This window comes from Nesoenas mayeri (assembly GCF_963082525.1).
Source record: "Nesoenas mayeri genome assembly, chromosome: 5".
Taxonomy (NCBI): Eukaryota; Metazoa; Chordata; class Aves; order Columbiformes; family Columbidae; genus Nesoenas; species Nesoenas mayeri.
The window spans coordinates 29572162-29592531 of NC_137548.1; the positions used below are offsets into that span (position 1 = coordinate 29572162).

General features: G+C 38.5%; 1 protein-coding gene across 4 annotated transcripts in view; it reads right to left on the reverse strand.

Moving 5' to 3' along the window:
- NUBPL (NUBP iron-sulfur cluster assembly factor, mitochondrial) overlaps positions 1–20370 on the reverse strand; it is a 108831-nt gene that overhangs the window by 63228 nt on the left and 25233 nt on the right. For all 4 annotated transcript variants that reach the window (XR_013922235.1, XM_080346167.1, XM_080346168.1 and 1 more), the window contains exons 5-6: positions 13537–13576; positions 13355–13445 (exon numbers count right to left, since the gene is read on the reverse strand). Coding sequence is in view for 3 of the 4 variants with exons in the window: in XM_080346167.1 (XP_080202293.1) it covers positions 13355–13445; positions 13537–13576 (131 nt within the window). In the remaining variant the exon portion in view is untranslated. The remainder of the gene's footprint in view (positions 1–13354; positions 13446–13536; positions 13577–20370) is intronic.

The following is a 20370-nucleotide window of genomic DNA, read 5'->3' on the forward strand; positions in this document are numbered from 1 at the left end:
AGATAAAACAAATATTTAAGAATATTTCATTGAAAAATTCCTTAAAAGATTCTGCTTAAACATACATAGACATTGGAAACAAATAAGTAGTTTTGTGAAGTAGCAAAACAGATAGTTTAGGAATAGTATAAAGAAACATGGCATTTTAATTAAAACATATTTATATTTATTTTCATAAATATTTGATAAAGGAGACATTTCCCAGACATAAACCAGAAGATTTTTAGTCCCTGTAGAAACTTTCTCTCTGGTAGCGAAATAACTACTTATACCATAGCAGGATATTCCACAGTGCTTAATGCAACTTGACACTTTCAGAACAAGGATGACTGCCCCTTCGACCTGTCCTCTGATGCTTAAGCAATCTCAAAGCCTTGCAATCCAAAACCAGGAAAAAAAGAGATGCAATGCAACAGTTCAAATTCCCTCTAAGGTATAAAAGAGATGCAATGCAATCGTTCAAATTCCCTCTAAGGTATTCCTCAGCAGCCTGTTCCACCAATTTCAGCGAGAAACTGAGGTGAAGCCTAACAACAGTTTGCTCCAAAGATTTCCACAAAGAGAAGGAAATTCTCTGATTCTTTCTCAATATAGACTAGGAGTAACTTTTAGAAATAAGTGCCCAGGAAGAAAGCCAGAGTCCTGTTCAACTAAACAACCAAACCAGAAACTGGCCTTCTCCTCCCTGATAGCTTTTGATAACGTTAAGAACTGGAAGCAAATGCAGTAGCCTGAAATTTCTGTCACAAAGCTAAAGAACTCCCAGAAGATGACAATAAAGAGGTTGTTCTCCACAAGGCACTCCAGGAGACAGAGGGAGGGAACTCAACACCGGGCTCCTGCTCACCTGAAGGGACAACGGCACTGAGCTGTGGGGTGCCAGCCATGTCCCTGAGAGACCGGGGACACTCTCTGGGGATGACTGAAAACTAATAGTTCTGTGCATTCCCAGCATGACTGACAGAGACTGTATCAGAACTACTACATATAAAAGACACTTCCACTAGGTTCAAGGTGTTACTACAAAAACTTCCATGAGCTGAGATTCCTGATTGCCGGGGATTCAAAGCACTTTTTCTCTAAAAGTTGACAGTTTGAGAAGCAAACTTTTACTACGCTGTCTTGAGATTCATCACTGATCTGCTGCTCTCCATGCCTGACTCACAGTCTGCACTACATAACTTGCAGAAACTTTTCCTCAATAATACACCTTTTTTTTTCTTGTTTTATGACACAGAACTGTCTGTAGTTCAGCTGCATAATAATAACATCTAGAAAAGAAAGACGTAACTAGGCAAGTTTATGTTCCTATGTCTTTTAGCAATAAAACACAAAAGTGATATAAAGGTGAACAAGTCAGAAGAAAGTGGGCTAGCATCACACCATCTAATTAAACTAATCACCAGGTTGATGCAGTTATGTGAAGAACATCATCTAAACCATAAATTCTCTTTGAGCTCTCCCTACTAATACAAAAGGCAAAAGCACCATTTAGTTATCAAACCCAAAGCCAACAACACATGTTTAAGGCAGTATTATCATGACGCAATTTAAGCTCATAAAATTTATATATGCCGTCTGATTCAGATTTTCCCTACAATAACAGAAGAAAATATTACAAGTGTTGGCAACAAATATGAAAAGGGACAAGCTTATTAAGCCCACTCCCCTTACATATTTTAGCCTATATTAGAAGCTGATGTATAGTTTAGGACTGAATGCTTAAGCTATGCAATGGAAAGCAACGTTCCTACTTCTCAAGTTATTTAACTTCCTTAAGCTTCAGTTCATATTCTGCTACTACAAGAAAATTAATAAATTCCTTATTGGGGTACCAACAGACTAATACAGGCACCATTTCGTGCCCATCATCAAGACACCGATTTTAAATTAGCATGAAAACTAAATACAATTAGATTTTAAAAGTCAGAATATTCTGTTTCTTAAGTACAATGTGTAACACTTTTTTGTACAGAAAAGGGAACTTGTACAAGAGATCAGTCTAAGGCCTTCAAAACAAGGATTACAGAAGAAAACAACATGATATTCAAGTCACTTAAAATGCTGCTGAAGAAAACCCTCTAATATGAATATAAATTGTACAATATAAAAACTGGAATAGAATGAATTTGATGTAGACTGCTTAACTAAGGTCAAAAGACAGTACATCTCAATATAGGACTAGTTTTTTTTGTCTGGTGAGAAGTTATCAGATTTCAGAGTAGTAGCCTTGAGGTTAAACATTAATTTTCAGTAATAAAATGGTTTGGGTTTTTTAAAATAACCTGTTTTTCACAAATATGGAAAAAAATACATCCTGCAAACATTCCATATTTAAAATTCACAAGGATACCCCCTCCCCCACCCAGTCACTGAATTCAAAATAGTCTACATTTGCTAATGAAACCAGCACTGGAGAGTCTGCTTGAATTTCCTTGGAGCACAACAGTCAATAGTCCCAACAAGAAGTCACCACAAGGCTGCACAAAATGTAGAACCTTCCAATTTAGAGGCATGCTCTAAACTCACCTGCCAGTGATAACACCGAATCCAACACAAAACTGAGTACTTATGTCCATAAAAAAAAAAAAGCCTGTGGTTGTGCTGTTATAATTGTGGCTATTAATGGCATAATTAGATATATTAGAGAACCTATCTATGAATTGGAATGTATGAGTTTCAATTTTTCAGGCAGCTGGCATTTACCTGAGCCATTGTACAATGAAGAACGCAAATGCCATAAAGCCACCAGGACCCTACATAAGGTCAGTAGCTGAGATATTCACCTGGAAAGCTGAAACTTTAGATAAGCTGAATTTCCTGCATAGCACGGGTCATGTTCCCCCTTCACACATCTAGTCCTGGACCCAGAAATCTTTGCATCCCCAGCTGCAGAGCAGAAGGGTTTGATTGCTGTAAAGGATTTCTGGGCACTTTCCCGGGTAGTGGGAAATACAGGCTTAAAAGCTAAACTGAGAAAGTAACTGAACTTGCAGTTCCCATGTCCTGGCTGAATGGTTATGGAACCTTCCCAGGCTGTCATTATGAACAGAGAATAAGCCTGTCAAGTTAAACTGAAAGAAAGGTCTTGGCACCTAACAGAAGACATTCAATTTTGGCTGTAAATCTCTGCTGTACAGAGCTGTTCAACACAGGCAGCAATTAGGTGCTGAAATTCAGGACATAGAAAGTGAGACACGTCCCATAGGCCTTTCCTAATAGTCCTCTCGCTCAACGTCTTCAGTGTTGTTCACTTCCAGCTGGTGAACCTACCAATTTTGACTTACACCATTAACTTCCATTTGTTCCACACCATGCTCTAACCCTCAGCACTCTGAGATACTGCACCTGTTCTGCTAAGGTACTCCCAAAGGGTGTGAAGATACCTCCAGGAGGGTAAAGTAACCTCTCAGATCGTACCACTGGGAATGACAAGTGACCTGTTCCCACCATCCCAGGTACACAGCGGCTCCAGCCCAGGCTGTGGCAGGACACCTGCTCCTCAGGGACTGTCACGTCCAGCACAGCAACACCGCAGTCCCTTTTTGCATCTAAGCTACAGGAGCTAGAAAGAAAGAACAGACACCCTTATTGGTCGAGAATAGAGAAAATAGAAGAGTAGCACCAGATGTCTACTATTTTTAAAATTTTTTCAGGTACATAATGGAAGCTTCATTTAGAAAAAATGACAAGTAGTGCCTTGTCTCTTCCTAGCTCCTCTACCACCAGTTACTCCTGTTTAGCAAACAACTAGGAACATCCTTAAATCATCAACTCTTTCGAAGAATGAAGCTGGATGCCATTTAGGCAGAATGTTCTGAACCTTGTTGCAGAGAAACCTTAAACCTCAAACCAGCTTCCTTTAAAAGTTCAAGGGGGCGGGGCGGGGGGGGGAAGAGAGAGAGAATGGAAAAAAAAAAAATCAGTTCTACCCCAGCAGAGCCACCTTGAGACACCCTGAACTCTGCCATTTCTTCCTGACTAGTCAGCAAACCCAGCAAAACAGTTGCATGTTTTGTGTTTGTTTTGTTCCATGCAAAGGAGGACAGACACATGCATACCTGTGTAATCTGGGTGAGAGACGAGGCTACTGGAAGCAGAGCAAAGAAAACACTCTCACAGCCTGTTCCCACAGCAGCAGTAGCTGCACAGTCATAACCATGACAGCTGAGGAACCAGGCCAAGAAATGTTTGCTGTAAATACATTCTCACTATGTTGTTAGGCTTTTTTTTTTTTAAATCCTCAAAGACAGTTAAAATACATTTACTGCAAATGCTTCCAGTTCAGCAGTAAGATGTTGGCTAATGTTTTTGTTTTCTTCTGGCCTTCCTAACACTTCGTTCAGTGACTGTCAATTCCTTTCAGAGACTATAATCCCTTTTCATATCAGCTGCTAACGTGAGCCAATAAAGCAACAGGGATCTGTATAGATCTTGCTTCCTTCATTAGGGGAAGAAAGGCAACAGAACAGGTTTTGTAGCTTCAGCCAGAAACAAAAAGAAAGAATCAAGCCCATATTCATTCAATCACACCCATCCGAAAGCACAGAAGAGCAGTGTCCCAGGGTGAGGGCAGGAATACTCCCAACGCCATAGGGAATGAACCTAGGGGGCAGAGGGGTGCAAAGCAGAAACCTTCTGTCATATCCCCCCCCGACTTTTGGCCACAGTAGATCTATGAATCTATGTTTAGCTTCTAATCTCCAGGAAGTACAATCATTTCCTTTAAATATGTACATATTGATTGGGACTGGTTAAGGCAGCTCATTCTGGACAAACAGGAACTTTCAAGGCGACTGTTCGCAAGTGAGTAAACTAGTGATGATTATACAAATTCCTGTACCAGGCTTTTCTAAACATCAACATCACAACCAAAACACGGTGTAGAAATTACTGTCAGGATTTCCATTTCTTTCAGTGGACTCTGGATAAGAATTAGTTTCTCCATCCTTTACACTTAGCAAAATAAATGTTAAAAAAAATAAAATCAGTTAAAGCATTTTTAAAAACAAATTCTTTCATACGGGATGAGTGGGTCACCTGCTTATCTTGCCCTTGAAACAGTTTCCTTAATTTCAGTGATAAAATGAGGGATGACAGTTGACCTTCCTTGCTTTAAATGAAAGCTTATTAAAGATGTAAGAAAAAAATCTTACAAGCATTCAGAGCTATTGTTTACTGTCTGGCAGCCGTTGTTGCAGTCTTGGTAGGATACCAAAGTGCAGTCTTAGCACTGCAAAGTTCGGCCACTATTTATTGTTGAGTGTTGCTCTGCTTTCCAAAATATCTCAACAGCAGATCTTGACCTTTCTAAATAGAACAAATACATAATATCAGTGATCTTATCTGCAGGGATGACATGTCTGTATCTTTTCATTTTCATACTTTAGATCACAAAAATAAAAATAAAAAGCATCCCAACTCCCTGAAGATTCAAGTGATTTTACTGTTCTGAACAGCAGGGATGTCTAAACTTACCTTTTTTATTTTTTTTTCCCCAAGCTGTAAAGACTTTAGCCTGAACTAATAACCTGTATGCCCACCTCAGGCTAAGATAACTCAAACCAGAAAAATAAAACAGAAGAAATATTTCTGTAATTGCTGAAATGCTGGCAAATTTTTCACTGTAGTGACACCTGGTGAGACTACTGTATTTTAGAATTACACACTGCAAAGTATTAACACTTCTTTGTAGTTTATAATATAAGCACAGCTTTGTTTAGCTCTGTGAAATGTAAACTGTAAATATCCTGATACAGACTATTGCCTCAATTCCTCAGTTACCTGCAGACTGAATAAATACATGAATATTGTGAAAGACAATTCAGTTTTGAAATTAGCAAAACACAAAATATAGAAAGAGGAAACCAATATCAATTGGCAATTAGCATATGCCCTTAGGTACATCTAATCTGTTGATAAACAAATAAGTGTTCACAGACTCTTAAATGTGTATTAAAAGGCAATAAGATAAAAGACTGAAAAACATACTAAGAGCTATTCATGTTTCTGACCATGGTTGCTACAACTTACCACTGCAGCAGCATCTTACTCTTTTCCTGTCTCTAAAATTTACTGCCATAATGCAAGTTAAATGCCTTCAATGGTAATCTCCTGATAGAGTGCCCTTACTAAACCAAAAAGTGTTGAAAATAAAATCTACCCTCAAGAAAAGCACTGCACTGCATTGCAGTGCTTTTTCCTCACTTGCTCTTTACATTTACAACAAGAATAATTTTCATCATTGACTCACTATTACTATTCTGGGGATCCATTCAAAATATAGCTGCAAAAAATCAGAGCCATCAGCTTGTTATTGTCATCTTCTTCCTGACCCAATACGTGTCATTCTCTGACAAATCTCATTTCCCTGCTCCCTCTCATCCACCAATATACTCTCTCACTAATTTTATACTGACAAGAAATGGGTTTTTGCCTACACTAATAATAATTTCATCTTTGAGCAAGCCTCCAATTACATTTACCACGGAAGTGGTGAAACACAGCAAAAACCGAACTTCACACCAATTTTCCCAAGCCATGGATCTGAACGATAAGAAGTTTTTGGTACTCTTAAAATCTAAGTCTTGCACATTTTCTCCTAAGACAGTGCCAAAGAGTATGGAGGTAAATCCAGGAGGCAAAAGTAGCCCCCAGACAGTACCACTGGGAATGACAAGTGAGAATGACAAGTGACCTACTCCCACCATCCCAGGTAGGCAGTGGCTCCAGCCCAGGCTTTGGCAGGACACCTGCCCCTCAGGCGCTGCCGTGTCCAGCACAGCAACACCCAAGTCCCAACAAACAAACAAACAAACCACAAACCAACCAAACAAAAGCCAGCCAAAACAGACTTCACTTCTTTATTAGTGGAAGAGTGGCGTTAAGTGTCTACTGTAGCCCACATTTTGAAATTTTTCATATACAGAAGTAGCACCAGTAACCCTGCCCAGCAAACACTTAAAAACACGCTATCCTTCAAATCCATGTCTCCAGAGTCCATTCCTGAACTCACTCCCGCTTGCCTTTCTTCAACTTTTCTTCTAAAATATCTGGACATAAAAGATATGTCACCATTTACTGCAGGGCGAAAATAAACTGTGGCAGATGCTCTCTGTTATTTTACATGTGTAACTTCTAATTTTAACATGTTATTTGCTGCTAGCTTTGAATTTTTTCTTTGTCCAATTTACACTGTAAAATACTCGGGGATGACACTGATAACAAGACTAAAAGAAAAAAAAAATCTTCCAAAAGAGAGATTCTAGAATCTCTCCAGGCAACCTATACTGATGTAAAATAAATTTATTTCATAAATACTAAAAAGCATCAAAGGAAAGTTTAGATTTACCTGGAAATCATAAATACCAGTCTTTGTATTTTTTGCATCTTTCAAGAAATGATAACTCAGTACAGTGCTGAACACACAGTATGGAATGAAACTTCCATGGTCTCACAAAAAGGACACAAACAGAAGCCAAAGGACAACTCTTAGTAAACCATACTAATCCATCAGGCAGACGGGTCTGCATGTAGTACCTAACTACCTTACTGGCAATGTTCTTGTTGTGTGTTGCTTCCAAATCAAATATACATCATTCCTTCTAATTTGGAATGGTTTCCCTTAGCTCCTCCATTGTTCTGTTTGTAAGAAATCTATTTATACATACAGGTGAGCAAGACAGTACAAAATTGTGAAAATGTGTAAGCTGAAGAATCTATGAGATTTAACACAGTGTGTTATAAACACACACACACATAACCATCTACTAACTGATGCAGGTCGAACAAAACCAGTATTGAATATCTACAGAGATGAGCCATTTCAGGCAATGATCAACAGCCCACAATAACAGAGCCTCCACAGTCTTGGCTCTCCCAATATTTAAATACTACTACTGTTTCCAAGTTAATCTAACCCCAAATCTTTAAACATGATTTTTTACTGTTCCATTCACTCCACTGTTGCTTTTATGACAGCTTTTTCATGGAGGCTCTTGAAATATCCCAGACCTCACAACCCACAGTCTGCTCGATATTTCAAAGACAATTTATCCATCTGTCTGCATCTTCCCTATTCCAAACAACATATGATACTCTCCAACTACTTATGTATGATAACTAAGCATCAGAGAAATATGCTACAGAAAAGGTTTGAGTATACATACTTATATTCACACATACACACTCCATGCCACCATTACCTCTGGGAAGAGCTGGTTTCGAGGCAGTTCTCTTAGTACAGGACAGCTTCAGAAGGAAAGCAACATGCAAAATCTCCATCTCAGGCCAAACTTTCAAATTTATGTAAATTACAATGATCGCATAAACTGAGGTAAAGTTTTTCTAAGGACAAGGCTGGATCTTCAGACTATAGCCCTTTTCAGCTTTGGGTTGAGCTAATAAAATATTTTTGATCATTCTTCTGCTGAATTTATGGTTTTCAACTTGAATCCACAGGAGATAAAACCTGTCTACGCTTCAAAGTACAAAGCCTTGTTTCCTTTTGCTCATGTGCAACTGCTCTGCATTCCAAGTTTTACATAATTTGCTTCCTGCTAAGTTCCCTGCATTCTTTCCTTTCCAATTGCTTTATTTTAATTTTCTTTCAATACATACCTTTTATAAAACAGAGGCACTAAAGTAGTGCTAAAGGAAGCAGCAAGAAAGGAATGGAGGAATTACAATTAATAAGAAGAGTATTTTAGGAACTCATTAGAATTGAGCGACTCCAAGAAAAGCTTTATCATCTCTCTGGGAAAATGTGTCTGTCCTCATCAGGTAAATCTAAGGAACCTTTAGAGCTCACAATACACTTAAGAGCACTGAGGCTCTACTTTATAGCCATACTATACCAAGGATGCTTGCAATGCACAGAATGTCTTTGAGACTCTAGAGAAGCATGATAAGGAAGAAATACAAGAGTCTTACCATGTAAGATCTGACTAGCCTGCAAAAACATTGGTTAAAATGCCATGTCAGGATAACAAATCCTGTTAAGGATGTTAATCAACCAGAGACTCCTGCCTTGAAAAGAACACAGATTTTTGGGCTAGTTCCAAGGAGACTATTTGCACTTAAAAGAATTGCTGACATCTGTAATCCACGTTGTATAGGTAATGTTTGCTTCCAATAACGCTAAAACTTTATCTAATGATATGGCAAAGATACAAGGAGAACACTACATGCTGAAATACGCACTCACACTTTACATACTTTTTTTTCTTTTAATAGGAAAATTTACTTGTCTGCTGCATACTGAATTTTTTCCTTCTCTGATGGTATTTCAACCTGACAACTTATGTAGAATAAGACAGAGTTCAACACTCTCCTTCATCTTAAAAGTCCTACCAATTACTGCCTCAACAAGAAACCCATCCCGTTTGTATTGCTGCTATGACTTCAGCAGCCAAGAGAGCGCCACTCCCCCAACCTTTCAGCTGAGCAGTGACTACAATATACTCCAGGAGGTAGAACAGCCACTCCCGGGTCCATTCAGGATTGCGCCCGTACCCTTCTCTTTGCGCCTTTTCCACTGACTGACCTGTCAAGATCTCCTCAGACAGAAATGAGAATGGTGCTAGAAAATTTACTATACAGACTGTATGGGACCATGGCGATGGCCATTTAAAATCCCTGTTGCAAAGCAGTTTAAACCAGCCAACAAGTTTTGCTTGCCTTTTTTTTTTTCAAAACAATCTTTACATTTCCACAGTTCTTAGTTGTCTACTTGATACTTCAACAGATCTTTTCAGACACATTACTGTTCAAGTGCAGGCTTTATGGAACTCTCAAAGTATTTAGTATCCTTACTACACTTAGCCTAAAGGTTAACCAGAAGTCGCTCTCGCAGCAAATATACCAAGATGACACATTTTGAGGTAGCTTGTTTAATCTGAACCAAGTACCACAGCACTGAGTCGAGACACACAGAGAGTAAGGGAACAAGTGCTGAACAGGACTACACAAAAGAGTAGGCAGCTTCTGAAGTGCTTGTCAAGTGAAAACTGATTATAATAGTAAAAGCCTAGTGCTACAGATGACACTGGAGAGCTACCAAAATTTCCTTACCTGGGTTTTAAAGATATCTTCAGAGAAAAGAGCTATTTTTTAAAATACTCAAGTAAACAAAAAAATACTCTCTTCCACCTCACCTATAGCCAAGCAAGATTCACAGGAAGGTGAAAGAATTTTTACATGAAGATAATTGCGGCAGGGAACTGGGAAAAGTTAAAACCCAGATAAGAGAAAAAGATCATCCTGCAGTGTAAACAGGCCTGCAGTACATCTAATTATGTGAACAAAGTAGTCACTTCACAGCCATAACAAAACTTTGAATAATTTCATGCCATATAAACTATTTACCTGAAAGAGTTATGAACTTGTTTATACAGAATCAAATGTTCCATTAATGTTTGCAGTTCACTTTCACTACAGGTAAAAAAAATAATTTCCTTATGTATTTCTTGTTCTTTCAATAACTTATCACCACCCCTTTCTTTCTTTTCTATTGAGCAATACTTTTATTAAAAGTAGGATATTAGAGAATCAATACGATATATATTTTTTCATTTATATACTGATTTGATACACATACATCAATATATAATGTAAGTAATATAGTATACTAAACTATTTACTCTATTTTGCATTACAAGGCACATTACCTTCAAACTCTGTTTAAGGTCAATCATATGTGTTCCAGAAAAGCATCCTTGTTCATGAGATATGGATTACCAGAGAAACACTAAGCACTAATTTTGGTCTTAAATATTATTCCCCATTATCTACCAGTCTGACACTATACAACACACAGGAAGAAAGGCGGCTTCTCAGACTAGACATGTGGCTAAAAGAGAGCCTGGATTTAAAAGGTGGTATTTTAGCTGAAAAGTAATGTACATCCTGGCCATATGCAAGTAGAAGTGAAAAGGGACAAAAATTAGGTTGGACTCTGGATTGTGCTGAAAAGGCATTCATTAACCAAAGAAGTAAAACCAGAGAAGGACAAACATACACACTGCATGTAACCACATTCTTTGTAATACATGTATATAAGAAAGCACATAATGTAAACATTTAACAAATGCATTTTCCAAAGTAAGAATCCCAGAAATTTAAATAAGCTGCAAGTGTAAGAGAAGCATTTAAATACTCATTACAGGCACGGACCAATTATGAGCTAACAAGTTAATGAGTTAACAAGTCCCCATTAATGAATTTGGAAACTAGGCCCTTCAGTGTTTTATTGAAGTATCTGAAGCACGATAAACTCTGGAAAACAGATTTGTTCATATGGAAACAAACAAACAAGCATCCAAAGTTTTTCCACAGAGTGACCGCATAGTCTTGATACTCTTAATACAAACAAAAAAACCCCTCCAACATCTAACAATAAACACCATAATAAAATAGCATCAGTGTTTTTAATGCAAAAGTCCGTGAGTCTCTGTGTTTTCTATCTGGCTGACTTAATTACATTAAGAACTTAATGTTTTATCAGCTTGTCTCAATGCACCAAAGCTCCTTACACTTATACTATAGATCATGTTGCTAATTTAAATGGTTTATATGTAGCTGTTGAGGTAAAGCAGCTATCTTAAGACCAACTTTAGAAAGTTAAATAAAAGCAGAAGTATTTTACTCTTGCAAGTAACTTTAACTTTTCAAACAAGACCAATCAGAGAGAAAATAAGGAAAAATTCCAAAGCCTCCAACAGATTACAAAACTATTTCTAATATAAAATGAAATGATAATGTCTTTAAAATCATCACATGCTGTGGTCCTGTCTTGTTTAGGTGCCCAAGGCTATAACACTGTTGGTTCTACAGTTAACCCCTTCTTGAGACTGACTAGTAACTATGTCAGATGGGAGATCACAGTTTTTAAAACCAAACCAGCATGAGTTAGTCTGGAAAATGTATTAGTTATTTGCTACAAATCACCTGTATATCAAATAGAACCTGCTGGTTCACACGTGAGCTTTTTTCTTCAAAGGAGGAGATGCAAATAACTTTTTCCAGCACAGATTTAAGACTACCCTGGTCATTGTGCAAAAGAAAAATGCTTGCGGGGAGAAAAAACACTCTCAGGAAAACCACTGATGCCCCGAGCACTAATGGACTCTGTCTCGTTCCTACAGCATGATCGGCCAGCCTGGAACTGCTTTGTTGGTTGCTAGGGAGCGATGAGCTCATTACACAGCATCACCCGCACCCTCCGCAAGGATGCTGGCACATGCTGCCCAGCCAGGGACACCACGGGTGGCAGTGCCAGCTCTGAGCCTGCCAGTCCCCGCTCTGCCAGGGTGGAGCAGCCAGTGCAGCAGGTGCTGAATTCAGCTCCACCTTCAAGGTTTTAGGCTCTAGTGTTTGTGAGCCTGGCCGACGCAATGCAGCACACACAGAGGTCAGAACAGCCTCCCACAGCTACTGGCATGGACACCCCTTGCTTTTAAAGGCCAAATCTAGACAAAGATGTTCTTCCTGAAATTTTGGCAGACACATGGATTTTCTGACTAGGGCAGCAATTGTAACTGTTCTAAAGTCTGTGTTACGAGGAGGATTCAGTAAAAATGGGAAAAGGCTGAAAACAAAATCATCTTCTTCTCAGTCATTAAGGGAGCACAAGATTTGGAGGCATTTACAGCAAATGTACAGAAACACACTGATCTCCAAGTTGTATACATTAAATCCCTGAAATGGATGTCAGCCATGAAGAATGTGGGTCACTTAAAAGTCTAAACATGCAACTTTAATGCATTTTTTCAGCTGTTTGTCTCATTAGCACTTCACAGATCTATTCACAATAGGAGGAAAAAAAAAATCTGTCAAGAAATAAGAAAGCCACCTCGCTTCCATATGCCAAGAAATTTATTAACTAACAATCTATCTGCATTACACAGAGATAGCGTATAATGATTCTCATGTACCTGTCATACGTCAAATGCCATCCAAGAACTCTCAGTGCTGGGAAATTAACAAGGACATAAGGGAATACAGCTGTAAATATGCATTGATACCTATACATTCAAATCCTTAGGCAACTTCAAAATGCCCTTTTTTTAACAACTGCATAAAAAAACATAAAAAGCAGTAAGAAAGCAGGCAAATTGGGGTGATTCACTCATAAAATGCATGGAACAACAGCTCTATTTGAAGGGAACAGGTAAATGCAAAAAGCGTCGTCTTCCCCTCTTACCTGAAGTTAAGACTAAATTCTTAAGAATTTAAGAACAAAACTACAAAAAAGCTCACAACTAGTATATGAAATAATGTCATGAACATTCATGTCAGTTAAAAGCATTTTAAAATAACATATGTATATATAACAAATATGTACTTAAGTCCTTACCTGTCTCAACAACTTCTCAACAGCTGACATAACCATGAGCCCCCTCCACACAACCGGGGCGGTCTCTTCTATCAAGAAACCCATAGACATGCTGAGAAAACAAAACAAAAACGTAAGCTTTCTAGCGCAATAACAAAGTACATCTGTAAAGAAGCTTGATTTAAATTAAAACATATGCTCACCATGCGACTCCATAGTTCTTAAGGGGCCTCATTAGATTTTCTAAAACAGAAGCAAACAAGGTTTTTTGGGGGTGGAATTGGTTTTGGGTATTTAGTTTTTATTGAAGAAATAGCTTACACTTTTTTTTTCCTTTTAAGAGCAGTTTTCCCTCTTTGTTAAAAGCATTTGTCTATTTTTCCCCCCCTCATTCCTTCAATATGCATATATATCTATTCTACCCAAGAACCCGGCCTGACTTTTTCTTAGGTTGTTACATTTTACTGATTCACTTATCTTTTGCCAGAATAACAATGCATTTGCCCATAACATAATGTCACTTTGTGCTGCTGAAACCAACTTCATCTATTTGTATGAAAACCCCATGCTGCGAGGCAAAAATCCCCTGCTAAGCAGCCTTCTACTTCAGCAACACTTTGCTAAACGCTGAGTCATTTATATCAGAACAAAATCAAAGTCCTACAACACAAGTCATTTATATCAGAACAAAATCCAAGTCCCACAACACAAAGGGATTTAATTTTTTTTTTAAACTTTGCTGTTCACTAATCTCACAAATCAGAGAATCGTTCCCATTAACACACAAGTGTTCTGGGGTATTCTTCTCCTTGTATTAAGCCTGCTTTGGAACCCCAGAGGTGAGGTACCAAATAAAGCCGCCCCTAAACTATACAATGTCAACAGCTCCAGGTAAGAAATCCTGGCCAAAGTCTGCAGGACTTCTAAAATTTCTGTAGTAACAAAAGATGCTTATTTGAACACTGCAGAGGTAATGTCCTTGTCATGCTCCATATTCCTATGCTTTCCAGGAAAAAAAAAAATGGGGAGGAAATATTGTAATTGTTCTGCTGGCAAAAGGACAAACAAGCAGAAAGTAAAAAAAAAGTGCATTCAAAACAAAACCTCATTGAAGCCAAAAACTCCCCTTAATAGTCTCTGCCATATAAATCCACACCTTATCTCAAAATGGTGCACACACACAAAAGAACAAGAGGAATTTTATTTGGTCCAGCTGGTTTATTTTAAGAGCATGCACAGGCAGTAACCATTAGAAAAACAAAAAGAATACTTCAAGCTATAAAAAATATATTATTATAGTACATATTTTGACAGAAAACCTTGATGCACCCAAGGTAAAAAACATATAGCTAGTAAAATAAAAACAGTGTGAATATAATGCAGTGCAATGCTGAACTCCAAATTCAGACAAAGTAACACCCAAAAGCACACAAATCGAACAGCTAAACTCGATAGATGAAAGCTTTCAAGCAATCAAGTAAGTGGGCATCCAAGCCATGTAATTTTGTAGAAATATGGCTGAAAATAAATTGGATGTTTTGGTTTACAAATCAAAAAGAACAAAATAGGAAGCTAAACAAATCACTTGAATGGCTATTGCATTAAGGAATGGGTATGGAACTGCTATAGGAAAAGAGACGGGCTTGGACTGATGCGCTGCACCAGGGTAACACACCTCTTCTCTACTCCACAGCTCTTTTCAGACTTTAGCCAGGGCTTATTCTGGTGGCGTTATACCGTCTAACCACATTTCTAGGAATCACAGTCCTATTTCTCCCCCCTTCAGTAAGATAGTTCTGTTATGAGGAGGCTGATGACATTGGAACTTCAGCCTACAGCCATCTCTACGCACTGCTTTGGTGCCCCAGCCAACAACATGCATAGCGCCACAAGTTATAACGCTGCTAGAAGTCTCAAGAAAAATTACTAAATATTTACCTATGAGAGGGTTGTGAGAAAAGAAACAGGAAAAAAAAAAAGTATCTGCAACATCATTCATTACTGGAGATTCAAGGTCTGCTTCATTTTTATCATGGAAATAAGAATGACTTTAAGGGAGGAGAAAAAAAAAAAAAAAGAGGGAGGCCAACCCTTGACTGCTCAGTACATGAGGTCCATGAACTGGAGAGTAACAAGAATGGAAAAGATCCATTTATTCTAAAAATGTTCACCAAAATACTATGCTGCTTCTCAGTTCAATCCAAGTGCTCTACAGTATGTCAGTCAAATATCCAGAAGGTACAACCTCAACACCCACTACCTGCATGGAGGTTTCATCTGTGTAGAGCCCAGACAGATACACCAATCTCACAGAACAGACCCATCTTCAGAGATCGTCCTTGAAGTTCTTCACCTTGGTGGGTAAAATAGGGGAGTTGCTGTGAGTGCACAAACACTGACCGACAGAGTAGCCAAAGGGGCCTCTCTGTTGTTAAACATGTGCACTGCTTATTTCTCAATGGCAGAGTTTCATTTTACAAAAACTGAATCTTATTTTCTTTGGTTAACAACAAGGACTATAAACTGCGCTGAGCAGCAAGATTTAATCAAATTTATACAATGCACAAGAAAAATTCACAACCTGCTGTATATTCTGGCTATAATGTTCTTCATATTCTCAAAGTAACAGAAAATACTGTAGAGCATCCCACTGTGTGCCTACTGTTAAAAAGCATTCTTAAGACTATCTCAAATCTGAAGTGCTTCAGTGGGCTCTGGTAATCAGCCTTGTCTCATTAAAAGCAACAGGCATTCCTCCTCCTTCGCCCTGGGTCTCATGAAGATTTTCTAAAACATAACATGTAAAGAAGATTTAGTTTAATGAGATCTCAGTAACATCTCTAATTCTCACTGCTTTCAGAGTTAACACTTCTTTCTCCATTATCAGATGTCCACCATACCGCTCCAAAAATCCCACATGCAAGAAAACATATTTATTAAAATCACAACACACAGCAATACTGTGTCATCAAGAGATCAAAAACATTTCCTTATTTACAACTTTGCAGTTAGCTTGATGGCCCTAAATAAAATGGTGCTGTGTTTTCTCTAAACATAAGAATCAGATCAATAAGATCAACAGAGCACCAATGAAAGGTCAATAAAATGACTTTTCTGGTAGGATACAAGTAGGGCACTGGAAAAGGCAGATACATGCAAATTCAGGACAGCATTATAGCAGATTGCTGATTTTAAAAGTCCTAGGACTGGTCTGAAGGCTGGATTGCTACTCATGTAGGGAAGAATGAAGCTGAAGTCATTAGAATGGATCTTCTGCATTTTGTAATTTTTTTTAACTCTTTTTTCCCAGAAGCATCAAGCCTTGCAGACTATCATGACAAAGTAACTGAGCCACTCTATTCATTTCCTCTAGAAAGCCCAACATAGGCATCCGATGGTGGCCACAGCTTAGTACAGCATAGAATGTATGTACAGAGCTATATGTAGTGTTTTGGCTGGGATAGAGATAAATTTCTTCGTAGTAGCTTGCATGGGGCTGTGTTTTGGATCTGTGATGAAAACAGTGATGATAACACAGAGATATTCTAGTTATTGTAGGGCAATGCTTGCACAGCATCAAGGCCTTTGCCGGTCCTCACATCACCCCACCAGTGAGTGGGCTGGGGCTGCACAAGGATTTGGGAGGAGACACAACTGGGCCCAACTGACCACAGCGATATTCTACGACATATGATGTCACGCTCAGCAATAAAACCTGGAGGAAGGAGCAACAGGGGGATGTTCAGAGTGATGACATTTGTATTCCCAAGTAACCATTACCCATGATGGATCCCTGCTGTCCTAGAGCTGGCTGAACACCTGCCTGCCCATGGGAAGCAGTGAATGAAGTTCTTGTTCTGCTTTGCTTGTGCACAGCTTTTGCTTTACTTCTTAAACTGTCTTTATATCAACCCACACGTTTTTGCACTTTTACCCTTCTGATTCTCTCCTCATCTCCCTGAGGGTGGAGAGTAAACAGCTGTTTGGTGCTCAGTCGCCCACTGGGGTTAAGCCCCAAGGAAACATTTTAATTCTTGGCTTAGTTTTCAGAAGACATCTGCAGAGCAAACAAAGGCTTACATTCAGTCTTATCTCATCAGCTTAGTAAAGACCATTATTCCAGAAGATGGTGACATTATACTACACCTCCTTAGGAGGCATCATGTTGTTTAAGAAAAAGCAAAGGTAGCTTACAATTATTAAATAGTATGGTAGTTCATGCAACACCCTAGCAAACCTATTCTGAGCCCACTGGCTGAGGAAGCCCTAACGCAGAGGAGTAGCTCAGAGTTCTCGAGTGTCTGAAATATGGGGGAAGTTAGGGTTTTTCACCATTTCAATGGCAAAATCTAAACATGAGATGAGAAGACTAGAAGCTCAGATTTTCCTCCCCCTTGAAGATTTTATATTGTACTTGGTTATTTTTGGAACTTGTCAATATAATGGAAGATCAGAGACTTCCTAGAATAATAACTAATTATTTTACTTAATGTTTGTCTTCAAAAAATCTTAACAGTGGAAGTCACTTGTCTGTGCTAACTGGATTTTTGTCATCCAGCAGGAAAGTGGCACTTTGAAGTTGTTTTAAGATCAATAGCTAAATCCATCAAAAAGTACAATAATTGTAAAAATTTCCAGTTAAAAACAACCTACTGACCTTTGCATGCTGATTTCCAAATGTTTCTGAAGACACTACCAATGCAGAAGAGTTTGCCAGCATAGTCACCACTGCCAGCTCCAGGCTATGCTCTGAATATATCTGTTTCCCAATTCCTCATTTTTATACAAGCCCCCTTTCCAGAACATCCATGCACCCAAAATGAACATTTTTAGCTAACAACACGCTTCTGAGGTGGGAAATTATTCTTACATGTTACAGATGAGGGAATCAAAACCTAGACTGTGAAACCTGCTCTGGGTTCCTCAAGAATCCTGTGGATTTGAAGACCTGTGCTGTGCTCCCCCAAGGTCTGATGCTCCACTTACAGCATCTGCAATGTTGGAAAGCATGTCATGCACAACTGATAAACATCTAGGAGATCTACACAGTTTAGGTGCATTGCTGAAGTAATGTATTTTCCCTTGAAATTCCCAGATATACGTGAAAGAATTGAATTTTTAAAAAGGAAACTGAGGCACAAACAGCATACAGCAGAAAAACCTGCAGAAAGTTACACTACATATTGTCTATAACACCCAAGTCTCCAAATAACATTTTAGCATCTTGTATTTAAGCATTTAAGCAGCATATTTAAAAATGTATTTCTGAATAACTCAGACATTTAAGCATTCCTTCATTTTTCATAGTGTGTTATTTAAGTAAAAACCCATACTGTAAACCCTTTGCATACATTTATTAAAATTTGAGCAAGTTGATGTTTCTCCATAGTTTATACACAAGCTAAAGGTTCTGCTGCTCTTTGCACAGCTCATCATTAGCTGAGGTTTTCATGACAAACTGCTGTTTTCCACCTCCTCACATCTCAGTGACATCTCACCACCTGAAACACAGATGCATGGCAAACAAAACACACTACGCTAGTCAGACACTACAGAAAGGCCTCTGGATTCCAGTACATTAAACAAGATTATCTGAGACAAACTCAATTAATGTACCATACATACAGACAAGCTGAAACAGATTTTCAGCATGGTCACTTGTAAAATCTGAAAAATTTTTGCATCATCTGGTTTTTAATTGTGTACAATTTCATGCTACAGTGACTACAGAATACTCAATCACAATCTAAGTTAGGACTCCAACTTACACAGCACCTTCTGTTCATCACAGTAAACAATAATTCTCATACAGCTGCCGCTATGCAGAAGTATAAGGAACTTAATTGCTGTTTATTTTGAAAGTCACTTCTCAAGATCACTGTTCTGTGATAGGAGGATCCAGGTTCCAGTCAAGGACACAAAGGCTTCAGACTATATAAGGTTTACAACAATGGGGTGTGGGGAAAACAAGGAAAGCAAGGGGGGAAGCAAGGGAGGTATCCCAGAAAAAAACAAACAGAGAGACTAACCTATGAAAGAGAGGAAAGGATGTCGTCACCAGAAGGTGGCCAGACTCACAAATTTTAAATCATTGTTTTAACTGCTTATGCCAGAAGCCCAGAATATTCTACAGCAAGTGACAGACTAATTGAGACTTCAAGCTTGATTTCATACTGTGTTATAAAAGTTTATTTGCAGAATTGCCCCAGAAATACTGCAATTTGTATTTTAAGCTTGAAGAGCTCCACACAAGGAAAGCTGTGATTTCCCATTACACCCCACACTAACTGTGTTATCTAACCACAAAGGCATCACAAATACTTAGAAGCAAAATAGCAATGAGACTCAGAGCATTATTCAAGGCTCACAGTTCGACTTTAAGAAACAAATGCATAAAGAAATGCAGCTTTTTCCAGAAGATTTGCTTTTCATATTTAGGCAGTCCCATTGCCTGAGTAGGTTTTCTACTTTTTTTCCCTCCTGATAGACTGCAGAGGAAACAAAGCTCTGGAAGACATTTTTCACTAACAGAACTGTTCTGCAGAAATGACTTCATCAGTCCTACCTAAAAGCAAAAGAACTAATTGCTTGCTAGAAGACTATACTTCAAAAGCAAGTCTGGCACAAGTAAACAGCACAATAATTTAGCCATATCTTTGTTTTAAAGCACTGCTGATTTGTTAGGCTTAGAATACTAACACAAGACTAGTTTTAAGTCTCTTGCCATTACTTCCAATCCCAAATGTCTTCCTAACAATCACCAAATAACACATATTTCGAAAAGTTCTCAGATCCCCAGGGATCCAAAAATATTAGTTATAGTGCATGAAAAGCTTTATTAGACTAATTTAGGCAGGTTCTTTATACCCACAAGGAATAAAATAGGCTAACAATACATGTTCAGGTCAAGGATTCTGCCCCAACACACAAAAAACCTCTGGGAAGGGTCATGTTATCTGAAGCACCGACTCGCTCCTGTGAGCGGGGACTGCCCAGGTCAGACCTGTAACAGTGAGACAGACAACGGGACAGCACGA